The following is an 11,005-nucleotide window of genomic DNA, read 5'->3' as shown; positions in this document are numbered from 1 at the left end:
CCTGTGTCTCTGCTCCACCCCCCCATGAATAAATAAATAAAATCTTTAAAAAAATTTTTTTTGTTGAAAAGATGATACAGAAAAAGCTAGACCAAGATCTCATGGAATGCGATGTGCATAACATATCTGGGGCACAACAATAGAAAAAAAGTCCTACCCTTACGGAAAAGTGGAAAGATGAATGCGAGATTCTAATATGTAGGTTGACAAGGCCAGACCTGAGAGTATCGGTCGGTCCTGTTTTAAATTGAACACAGTGCTCTTTACTAAATGTGTTTATTAGCTACTTGGGTGAGTTCACAGCTGGACCGGCTGTATGATTATGGCCCATTCTTCTCAGAGCAGTTACTGTTGTTCTCAGTCTTCTTCCGGTCCAACAGCTGTCGGTGCATTATCCAGTGAGCTCTGCATCCAGCTCAGTACTGCGAGAGCCTAGGAAAGGAGCTTCCTGGGAGGCTTACCTGTGGGCTGGAGTGGAAGGGCTTCTGGTCTAGTGCGGTCCGGGGGCCCTGACTCCGGAGAAGCTCCCCACTGTTTCAGACTGTCCTAAAGGGTGGTGGTGGGAGCTGTGCATCTGACGATCAGTTGGGGAATTTCATAAGATAATGGCTCTGTCTGTTGTCCTGTTACACAGGCTGGTTCCAGCACCGCTAGCGGCAATGTACTCTCTGCGCTGCACGGGGTCTGGAGGACGCAGGGGCTGTCAGGGTAAGGACAAGAGGGAAGGTGGAACTGCCTTTCCGCCCCTCCCCCGGCTCTTCCTCCCTTAGCCTGAGCGGGATGAACCCCTTTCCTTCCTTCTGGTCGGCCTGGTTGGGTCTCTGTTTACACCACATAAAACATACTCGATGTCGCCTATGTGAGATGCTAGTGCACAGTCAGGTTGACGCAATGTCTAGCCACGTGATTGCCAGACTTGGCCATCTCAGCGTTGGAGGACATCCACGTCCACCCCCCCACCCCCCCAGGTTCTGGGCTGCAGCTCTGAGCAAACAGGCTTCCAGTTACGTAATTTAGGAATGCAAGGGAGCCAGGGTGACATTTAGAGGAAAGCGCTTGTGGTTGGGGAGACTTAGGACTGTTATCAGTAACAGCTATTTTCCCTGTACCACCGAGTGCGTGGTCTTGCTTAGAACCCACTCTGTGCTTTCCTCAGCGCCGCAGACTTCTAGCATCATGTCTTCAAACGCCTGCTTTTCAAAACGTGCTTTCCACGTTGCTTTTACAATCTATAAAGAGATCCAAGTGTTGGGTCTACAGGTGTGCGAAATTACACCGTTCTCTTTGGAATGGCCTACGAGTGATTTTCCTGAGAGAGCAAAGCCTCAGCCTCCTCCTGGAGGGCCAGGAGTGAGCGTTGTGGCAGGATTTGGCTGGTGGGGAGAGCAAAGCTGAGGCACTGCCACCTCCTCGTCCAGGTGCCATGTTGGTGATTTGATTATAGTGTTGTGTGCACTTGCCAGGTTTTTCTTCCAGCTGGCTGATAGTTGGGGAACATGAGGCATATTGATCAGGACCCGGGTAAGGTTTTTGCAGGAGAATGGCCTCATTTTCTATTCAAAATTTCCAACTGGTAGTTTGAAAAGTAGGTCGTGTCAGGTGGTTTTGTTGAATGGGCCACCTGTGAAGGACTGCTGCTGGTTGATGATGGACTTAAGGATTTTGAGACAAGAAGAGGGTTTAATGGGAAGGAGTATTTGAGCATGCGCAAGGGAACGGCGGAGTGGGAGCACGTGCACCGCAAGTCAGCCACTTGCAGCTAACTTGGCGCAAGCTGGTGGCTCGTAGCTCAGACACATGGATTTTGACGCAGATCTCCCATTGAACGGTGAAATGGTGTGAGAGAAGAGAGAGCTCGAAGGCCACTCTTTAGTAGCAGGTGAAAGATTCTCAGTGTTTCCAGCAGGTTTGGGGACACGGACATGTTGCCTGCAGCAGCTTTTTTAGACCATAAAGTCCGTATGCTGAATTTCGCCGCCCGATCTGCTTCACTGTTGCTCATGTTTGATTTTATGGCAACTACGGGTCAGACCTCTGCTCTTGACTCAGCTCTGTGGACTTGGTATGGAGCTGCAGGGCATCTGCCTTCCTTGAGACCGCGGCCAGAGGCGGGTACGGCAGGGTGGGCAGCGCCCCGGGCACCGAGAGCTTGCCGAGGCCTTCCCTCGGGGAGCTGATGGCAACGGAACCCTCCCTCTCCTAGCTGGGCTGCGTGCTCGGTGTTGAGTAACTGGGCCGCGCCAGAATGAGAGGCAGAGGCCAGGGTGTCCCCAGTGTCAGCCCTGCAAAGGTGATGTGGAAATCTGCCTCTCCCGCTGGGGCTCTCAGTAGTACACGGGGCTGTCCTTAGTGTTCCAAGCAGCCGCACTTGTCCCTTAAGAGATGCTCCTTTCCACCAGCTTCCTACTGAGAGGATCAGAGGCACCAACTAACTTGACCAAAGGATTGTAACCTAAAGCAAGCAAAACAAAAAGATCCCTGCCGGCTTGGGCCCCTGCTCTACCCCCCAGCCCTGGGCATCCAGGGCCCGAAGCCTCCCGGCCGGGCTGGCCTGGCCGCCTGTCTGCCTCCCACACGGCCCCTGCCGCCCCTCCTCCAGCCCTGAGCACACCTGCCCCGCGGGAGCAGCCTCCTCCCCCCGCAGGGACCCGTGCTGGCCTCCCGGGCAAGTGGGGACGCTTCGGTGGTGCCTGGTGGTCCACGGGGCAGACCACGTGCTGGCACCGGCTGGGCTCTCCGCTCTGCGGCAGACGGGCTTCTCCCAAATAGAAACACCACTCGCTCCTCCAGTCCACCAGCCGGAAAGCGGAGGGCGAAGCCCGTTGGGCCTGCATCGCTCCTGGCCCCTTGCCCCCAGGCTGGCCTGCCCCGTTTCCGGACCGCGCCCTCCGTGTAACGCTCGCGGCCGCCCCGTGCTCGGTGCCCCCGCTCGGTGCCCGCCGGGGTCCGCCAGCACAGCCCCAGCCCCAGCCCCGCTCTGCTCAAGCGTCGGCCCCCTCGCTGGTTGGGGCGCTTGCTCTACAAATGACTCTGCTCTAAGGCTATAATTATGTTAATAGAGTCAGGTGTCGTCTAGTGAAGCCATAAACTGCTTCCATCTGCCTGGTGCCAGGAGCAGCCAGGAGCAAGCAGCAGGGCTGAACCCAGACAGGCCTCTCGGGAGGGAGGGAGGCTTTCGTGGCAGAGGCGCCCCCTGTCCCGGCCCCTGCAGGCCTCCCGCCTGGCCCCCTTCTCTGTAGGTCGGGCAGGAGGGTCCCAGGGGCCTCGAAGCCGTAACTGAGGAGTTTCTGTCCTCACCGAACACCTCACGCAGAAACCGTGCCTGACGCTGAGCCGGCTTTTCTCCTTGTATCGCTTCCGTGGCTACTTCTAGACAAGAACAAGAGATTCTCGTCTGTAGTATTTCACTTAATGACTTCAATCGTAAGGGCCCCCCAACACGAAGTCCGTTCTCCTCAGAAACGCTCAGGAGGCGCGCTGACCTGTGCCAGCAGGCCTGCCGAAACCGGGCCGCGGGGTCCCTCTCCGCCCACGTTCTTGGCCAGTCCCTACTTAGCTTACTGGGGATGTTCCTCCTCTTAGGGGTGATGTCCTTTTCCGAAAACCTGACCGTTTACACTTGCCTTCCCTAGACCTCACCCAAAGCGTCCTCACTACAAAGCCCTTTAGTTCTGATTTTCTCTGCTTACAGAAGTCACACTCTTGGTAAAAAGGCTCAGTTATTCTAGAAAGACAGGGAATGTTTCCTGTCATCCTGGCCCCCCGGAGAAAGTTGAGGACACATCCTTGCCGTGACCAGGGGCACAGCTTGGGGACTGGACTTTTGTCAGAGCCTGCTGTGGGAATCTGTGTCGGTTCCTGGGGGCCGCCTCGGGCGGGGCCTCTGCAGTTTCTCTGGTTAGCGGCAGGGCCGTGACGAACCCCTTCGAACAAATACCTGTGCACAGCCACGGGGTGGTTTTTCGAGAGTGAACCTCCAGTTTGCATCCCCAGTAATATTGTTCTTTTACTCTGCCTTTGATTATTCGCACCTCTGACCGGCCTCATGCGGTGCGTGGGGACTGAACCTTCGAGAGGCTCTGCCTGGGTCGTTGGCCCTTCTGGTCCTTCCCCAGAGGAGAAGACAACTAGGGAATGCATGGAGACTCACTTCCCTGGTCTAGCATCACATCCGGGGGCCTCTCGGGTCAGGACAAAATGCAACTGAGTCACTGGGAGGAGCGGCAGATTTGCGGGAAAATCTCCAACACACAGAGCCTACCTTCATCCCCAGGGTGGGCCGAGGCCACCCCACGGTTTAGGCCTGTGACTCCACTCCCAGGGTCCCGTTCCTCATCTCCCAGGGACACAGCCGGTCTGCAAGTTTTCAACGGGACTGTTGTGGAGACAGAGTTTTTCTTAACCAATTACTAGACTTAATTGTGAGGCTCCCAAGTAAGAGGTTTGGTATTTAGCCACGTTGGCTAACAAGCAGCTGGGACCCAACTTCAGCGAGTCTGCTTGGGAATGTAATTCAGCGCCATTCTGAGAGCAAAAGCACACGCTCTAAGTGCCGTGTGGGGTCTAATGGGCATGGTGTGCTGAGCTGTGCAAGCTGTGGGTGTTGGAATTTAACCTTTTTTACACACACCAATTTAAAAAAAGTCTTTTCCTTCTGCTTTTTTCCTCCCCTGGATTATTTGCAGGTGTCTTCCCTCGAACGGCAGCCATCGGTCTGGGAGGTTTCATCTTTCTTGGTGCTTATGAGCAAACCCGCAGCTTGCTGTTGGAACTTGGCAGGGCGAGCCCCTGACTCCAGGACGGTGCCCCATGCTCTGCTCTCAGGGAAGGGGACACCGTGCGAGCAGCTGCAGTCGCCAGGCTCCGGTGTGCGAGGACCGGAGCCCCGGCCCTGGTGGTGCCCTCCTCTCAGACCCCCGTAATAAATCCATGTGGTGATGCTGCCCAGAGCCTTCATTGGATCTGTAGCTGTCCTGCCTCTCCTGCCCCGTGCTAGCGGACACCGAGGGAGGCACAGACGCTTCTCATTGGGTCGTGGTGGGCGGGGGTGGGGCGGGGGTGGGAGCTCGACAGGGAGCAGGAAAGTGGTGCCCGACACTGGGTGTCTCCCTGTGGTGAAGCTTCGGGCTCCGTTTAAAAACAATGAACTGCAGGTGCAAGCAGGCATTCTTCTGGCAGCCAGGCTGCTGTTCCTAATTACCCTCAGATGTCCCCTAAAGAACACGACTGTATTATTTTACAGAGAAGTGTCCAGCAGCCCGCGTGGTGTGAGACAGAGCCAGCAGTTGCAGCCCAGGGCTGGGAGGGCGTGGTGGGCCCACTGAGGACCTGAGTCCCGCTTCTCCCCGGGAGCCCCAAAGGAGGGGCCTGGGCCAGCGGGGAGACAGCACCATTTCTCCACGCCTGGTCAGGTCTGTTGCACAGTACTGGAAATTAGAAGGGACGAAATGGGGGAGGTCACCATTTCAGAGCTTGACTAATAAGCTCCAGGTGTTTGTTAGAAATCTCAGGAATCCAGGGGTGGTGTATCTTCCCCGGAGCAAACAAGTATATGATTTTGCTTGCCGAGAAGAAGTTTTCCCCTTTTCGGGAAAACAGATAATTAAAGGCAGAATGTAAGGGAGTTTTTGGAACAGAACGGGGTGAAACAGTGCCGCTTACAGCGTAGGTAAGAAGAATGCCCCAGCCACACAATCAGCATTTATAAATGAACCTTTATTAAAGACACTTCAACGCCGTTTGTTAGACACTTCAATATTTTACATGTTTTTCAATGTACACTGTACCAAAATTTCTATAAATAAACAACTTTGTACATAAAAGTAATACTTCCTCTTTCACATTGCCTCTCAGAAGCAGCAAATTCACATATTTTGTGGAAGTAACAATCAGTTGACTGTTGAGAACACAAGTCTGAATGTGCTTACCTTTTAGAACAGTGATGACACCGGACAGTAAAATATAACAACCATTTTGTCAGTCTCTACCTTCAGCTTTTTGGCTAAAGGAACTTGCTTTCTGAGATTTTAAGGACCTTGTTTCAATGCAGTTTTTCCTGAAATACACATTGGCACTCACAAGATGGTTGGCTACCGGTCTCCAAAGTGCAAATAGGCCCAGGTCAAGGGCTTCTTAAGCTTGTACAGTCCCAGCCCGGGTCTGTCGGTGGGAGGGAAGGACGTGGAGAGAACAGGCTCCGGATCCTCAGTAGAGATAAGCTAGCCCTGAAAAGTAAGGACTCGATCCTTTTTCTCCCCCATGATCAATGTCATATTAATTATATTGGCAGAACTAAAACATCACTATTGAAAAATCCACAGGTACCAACACCAGCAGCCTCTACCTTAATAAAAAGCCTCGAATGACAATCGAATGATCGGGATGACAACCACATTTGCTTTTCTCATAGAAGAAAGGCAGGTGGTGCTTAATTGCTTGGAACAAATGCCTCGTGGCAGATTAACTACCCCCATCCTGCTTGGCAAGAACTTAAGCTTTCAAGAAAGTCACGTATGGCAGAGGTACAGGACGACATGGGCATCTCTGGACTCTGCAGGGAGGTGAACTGCAAGAGCAGCCACACGTGAGCAATACTGACAGGAAGTGAGTTCCAACGCACACGAAGGCTCGGGCCGTACAGCCTCCCACGGGGCTGGCCTATGAAGTGCAATACAAACCCAAGGACTTCCCCTCCCCACCCGCCAGATACTCCTAGGAGCAGATGTGGTTTTTAGCTTCTACAACTTCCATCCGTGCATTAAGGCACCAGAACTATTATTCCCTGCCCCCCTTCCAAAATTAAACAGCAACCTGATATGAAAAATAATATTGTCAAAATTGTACTTTTTTTTTCTGTTAACCATGCACTAAAGATTAAAATAGCCTCTGCAAAAGATATATAATATATAGGAAATCTCTGAAAACTCTTACGTACAATGGTATCAAATACTTTTCTGCTTTTGTACACAATAGCCTCTGGCGGTTCTGTGCTTCAGCTGCAAGTCCTTTAGACCACGGACACTCCACATGGAAGTTTAAAAACTCTGTACACATCAGTGACGCTTGAACTCAAGCTTCCTTACAGCCTCTCCTACCTCTTTCCTGTAGAGACGGACACAAGAGCTGAGGTAGACAAAGCCTAGCTTTTCGGTGCAAAGAGCAGGGGTACTCCCCGTTGCCCGGGGAGCTGTCCTGTCAGCGGTAGGGACTCGGGACTGGAGTCACACGCTTGGGGGAGGTGTCTGTTGGAAAGAAGCAAGTGCTGGCCTTCACTGGGGACGTCAGGAAAGCCTGAGGAGGCTTCTGGGAGCTCGGGACTGCCTGGAGTTAATGTCGAGGGAGGCTGGAGGTCTATGGAGTCTGGCTCACACAGCCTCGCTAGAGTCCCAGAGGAGGCCCCTGTGAGAAAGGAGAGGGCACGTCAGAGCCTCCCGTCTGGCTGCTTACCGACCCCCTCCCCGCCCCCACCTGCAGGTGCCTCCTTGGAAGACCATGAGCATCTACCTTTCCCATCTACAGGTGCCACTGGCTTTTTCTTCAAGGGTGTCAGCATTCTGTCGTGGTTACTGGGATAGAGGGACCCCTTGCAGTCGGCGCGGGACCTGTCAGCAGTCCCACTGGTCACATGATGCGGAGAACGTTCTCGGTCCGTCTGACTGGGCTCCTGGCTGCTTAGTGTACCTGGCTGTGTGCCGTCTCTGGTCACAGGCTGAGGATAGAAAGCTTGTTCCTTGGAGTAACCGTCCGAGTCAGTGTTACAGTCACCGCACGCAGCCGGGCCACTGTGCTCTGCAGGGACGGAGATGGATTAGAGCCATGGCCACCAAGGTCTGCATCCCCACCCGGAACAGGGAGCTCCAGGGGCCTGCACAGACCAACTCTAAAAACTCCCCTCTTCCCCCAAGTGTTGCATCAGCCCAGAGAAAGGACTGGGCTGATACCGAGCCATTAGTGAAGAATGGGCCCTCCATGTTTCAGCATTTCAGATTAATTGCTTCATGAGAGAAAGTGGTCCTACTGCTCTGATCACAGAGAAGAGAAAAAAAAATCCCACTGCATGACATCCCTGTGGTGTCAGGAGTCTTTGGAATAATTAGACAAATAGCCTCAAAAACAGCCCTGGTGAAAAGATACTTTGATTTGGGCCTTGCCCCTTATTTAATTTGCCTATAAATCTGGAAAGTTCAAGCCCAGGCTCACCACAGCACAGATTTATTTAGGAGACATGCTACTTCAGATTACAAGAGCCAGGCCACAGCTTCCTGTTTATGCACTGAATACCAAATTCTGAGCTAGTCTTAGACCGGGAATGCATCCCTCTCACTGAATGAACAGGTCTACTTGAATTTTAATTTCAAGAACTGAAGACTGGAGGGGAGGGGCAAGATGGCGGAAGAGCAGGGTCCCCGAGTCACCTGTCCCCACCAAATTACCTAGATAACCTTCAAACCATCCTGAAAATTTACGAATTCGGCCTGAGATGTAAAGAGAGACCAGCTGGAATGCTACAGTGAGAAGAGTCCGCGCTTCTATCAAGGTAGGAAGACGGGGAAAGAGAAATAAAGGAACAAAAGGCCTCCGAGGGGGAGGGGCCCGCGAGGAGCCGGGCTGAGGCCGGGGCGAGTGTCCCCAGGACAGGAGAGCCCCGTCCCGGAGGAGCAGGAGCTGCACCAACCTTCCCGGGCGGGCGGAAAGGGGCTCGCAGGGAGTTGGAGCAGGACCCAGGAGAGCGGGGATGCCCTCGGGCTCCCGGGGACACTAACAGACACCTGCGAGCGCAGGGGAGTGCTCCGAGCTCCCTAAGGGCTGCAGCGCGCACGGCGGGACCGACCGGAGCAGCTCGGAGGGGCTCGGGAGCGGCTCCAGGGAGGGAGCTGTGGGGCGGGAGCGCGAATCCACCAGCGCAGGCCCCGGAGCACAGGGCGCCGGGACACAGCCCAGGATCCGGCCTCCCCCGGGACAGGCAGAGGCCGGGAGGGCCCAGGACAGCGAGGACGCTCCTGCCCCGAGCTGAGCAGATCAGCGGCCCCGCCCCGGAGCCTCCAGGCCCTGCGGACGGAGAGCCGAGAGCCCCGAGCCCCGTAGTTCCTGCGGAGGCTGAATCCAGGCTTCCAGAGTTGCCATAGCAACTGCGACTGTTCCTCCTGGGGCCCCATGGGGTAAACAACCCCCGCTGAGCCCTGCAGCAGGCAGGGGCAGAGCAGCTCCCCCAAGTGCTAACACCTGAAAATCAGCACAGCAGGCCCCTCCCCCAGAAGACCAGCTGGACGGACCAGTGATACTCCCCCGTGTTCCAATACAACTTGTTTCTGGCCACTCTGCACTGAGCAAAATGACTAGAAGGAAAACCTCACCTCAAAAGAAAGAATCAGAAACAGCCCTCTCTCCCACAGAGTTACAAAATCTGGATTACACTTCAATGTCAGAGAGCCAATTCAGAAGCACTATTCTACAGCTACTGGTGGCTCTAGAAAAAAGCATTAAGGACTCACGAGACTTCATGACTGCAGAATTTAGATCCAATCAGGCAGAAATTAAAAATCAATTGAATGAGATGCAATCCAAACTAGAAGTCCTAAGACGAGGGTTAACGAGGTGGAAGAACGAGTGAGTGACATAGAAGACAAGTTAATGGCAAAGAGGGAAACTGAGGAAAAAAGAGACAATCAATTAAGGGACCATGAAGACAGATTAAGGCAAATAAATGACACTCTAAGGAAGAAAAACCTACGTTTAATTGGGGTTCCCGAGGGCGCCGAAAGGGACAGAGGGCCAGAATATGTATTTGAACAAATCCTAGCTGAAAACTTTCCCAATCTGGGAAGGGAAACAGGCATTCAGATCCAGGAAATAGAGAGATCCCCCCCTAAAATCAATAAAAACCGTTCAACACCTCGACATCTAATAGTGAAGCTTGCAAATTCCAAAGATAAAGAGAAGATCCTTAAAGCAGCAAGAGACAAGAAGTCCCTGACTTTCATGGGGAGGAATATTAGGGTAACAGCAGACCTCTCCACAGAGACCTGGCAGGCCAGAAAGGGCTGGCAGGATATATTCAGGGTCCTAAATGAGAAGAACATGCAACCAAGAATACTTTATCCAGCAAGGCTCTCATTCAAAATGGAAGGAGAGATAAAGAGCTTCCAAGACAGGCAGGAACTGAAAGAATATGTGACCTCCAAACCAGCTCTGCAAGAAATTTTAAGGGGGACTCTTAAAACTCCCCTTTAAGAAGAAGTTCAAGTAACTCTGAACGTGAATGGGCTTAATGACCCCATCAAAAGGCGCAGAGTTTCAGACTGGATTAAAAAACAGGACCCATCTATTTGCTGTCTACAAGAGACTCATTTGAGACAGAAGGACACCTACAACCTGAAAATAAAAGGTTGGAGAACCATTTACCATTCAAATGGTTCTCAAAATATACCCTAAAAACTATAGAACACTTCTGAAAGAAATTGAGGAAGACACAAAGAGATGGAAAAATATTCCATGCTCATGGATTGGCAGAATTAATATTGTGAAAATGTCAATGTTACCCAGGGCAATTTACACGTATAATGCAATCCCTATCAAAATACCATGGACTTTCTTCAGAGACTTAGAACAAATTATTTTAAGATTTGTGTGGAATCAGAAAAGACCCCAAACAGCCAGGGGAAAAAGAAAACCATATCTGGGGGCATCACAATGCCAGATTTCAGGTTGTACTACAAAGCTGTGTTCATCAAGACAGTGTGGTACTGGCACAAAAACAGACACATAGATCAATGGAACAGAACAGAGAACCCAGAAGTGGACCCTGAACTTTATGGTCAACTAATATACGATAAAGGAGGAAAGACGATCCACTAGAAGAAAGACAGTCTCTTCAATAAATGGTGCTGGGAAAATTGGACATCCACATGCAGAAGAATGAAACTGGACCACTCTCTTGCACCATACACAAAGATAAACTCAAAATAGATGAAAGATCTAAATGTGAGACAAGATTCCATCAAAATCC

General features: G+C 52.2%; 2 protein-coding genes across 8 annotated transcripts in view; one reads left to right on the top strand and one right to left on the bottom strand.

Moving 5' to 3' along the window:
* SLC25A26 (solute carrier family 25 member 26) overlaps positions 1-4,943 on the top strand; it is a 128,538-nt gene extending 123,595 nt beyond the window's left edge. For all 6 annotated transcript variants that reach the window (XM_055342694.1, XM_055342692.1, XM_055342693.1 and 3 more), the window contains 2 exons: positions 635-708; positions 4,675-4,943. In XM_055342694.1, coding sequence (XP_055198669.1) covers positions 635-708; positions 4,675-4,792 — 192 coding nt within the window. In that variant the 3' untranslated portion in view covers positions 4,793-4,943. The remainder of the gene's footprint in view (positions 1-634; positions 709-4,674) is intronic.
* Positions 4,944-5,694: 751 nt separating this feature from the next.
* Positions 5,695-11,005, bottom strand: part of LRIG1 (leucine rich repeats and immunoglobulin like domains 1) — a 115,310-nt gene continuing 109,999 nt past the window's right edge. For both annotated transcript variants that reach the window (XM_055342873.1, XM_055342874.1), the window contains exons 18-19: positions 7,504-7,788; positions 5,695-7,398 (exon numbers count right to left, since the gene is read on the bottom strand). In XM_055342873.1, the coding sequence (XP_055198848.1) occupies positions 7,139-7,398; positions 7,504-7,788 (545 nt within the window). In that variant the 3' untranslated portion in view covers positions 5,695-7,138. The remainder of the gene's footprint in view (positions 7,399-7,503; positions 7,789-11,005) is intronic.

This window comes from Nyctereutes procyonoides, unplaced genomic scaffold (assembly GCF_905146905.1).
Source record: "Nyctereutes procyonoides isolate TBG_1078 unplaced genomic scaffold, NYPRO_anot_genome, whole genome shotgun sequence".
NCBI lineage: Eukaryota > Metazoa > Chordata > Mammalia > Carnivora > Canidae > Nyctereutes > Nyctereutes procyonoides.
The sequence above is the reverse complement of the archived record's forward strand: the minus strand, read 5'-3'. Positions and strand labels throughout refer to the sequence as shown.